The sequence below is a fragment of the Penaeus monodon genome, chromosome 21, assembly GCF_015228065.2.
Source record: "Penaeus monodon isolate SGIC_2016 chromosome 21, NSTDA_Pmon_1, whole genome shotgun sequence".
Classification (NCBI taxonomy): domain Eukaryota; kingdom Metazoa; phylum Arthropoda; class Malacostraca; order Decapoda; family Penaeidae; genus Penaeus; species Penaeus monodon.
In genome coordinates this window covers 28,450,017-28,450,600 of record NC_051406.1, presented here as the reverse complement: position 1 = coordinate 28,450,600, position 584 = coordinate 28,450,017, and the positions used below count along the sequence as shown (strand labels likewise).

General features: G+C 33.7%; 1 protein-coding gene across 1 annotated transcript in view; it reads left to right on the top strand.

Annotated features, from left to right (window-relative positions):
* Positions 1-261: 261 nt before the first annotated feature.
* Positions 262-584, top strand: part of LOC119586643 (leucine carboxyl methyltransferase 1-like) — a 23,933-nt gene continuing 23,610 nt past the window's right edge. Inside the window, exons 1-2 of the mRNA XM_037935384.1 lie at positions 262-321; positions 409-584. Coding sequence (XP_037791312.1) covers positions 262-321; positions 409-584 — 236 coding nt within the window. The remainder of the gene's footprint in view (positions 322-408) is intronic.

The following is a 584-nucleotide window of genomic DNA, read 5'->3' as shown; positions in this document are numbered from 1 at the left end:
ATGTTTTCATGAAGTGATGGTCCTGTTACCCAGAACCAAGGGGTTAATGAATGGTCTTTATGGAGTTGCACTGAAAATATTCACCATGTGCAGAGTATCTAAGATTTTGACATACATTCATAGAAAACATTCAATGGTTGTGTATTATATAAAATATTTATTAGCTGCATATCATTAAGGAAATATTCTATGGTTGTGGGTCATAAAAAAATTATTGATTACTTGCAAATCATTAACCATATTTGACAGTCCTGCATTGCAATGTTAAAGTTTGCCTTAGCATATCAAGAAGTTATGCTGAAATATGAACTCAATCACCTTGTAGAAACACTGTTTCAAATTCTATTTTTCTCTGAAAACTATGTACAAGGTAGAATTATTGGTAATTATTGTATTATCACATTACAGGTAACTCATGGCAACTGTCAGATTGTGAATATTGGAGCAGGGTTTGATACACTTTATTGGAGACTGTATGATGAAGGAAAAAATGTAAAGGGATTTGTTGAACTTGATTTCCCTGGAGTCACATCACGGAAGTGCCTGTACATTCAGAGAACAAAACCTCTACTGCAGGCCATTAG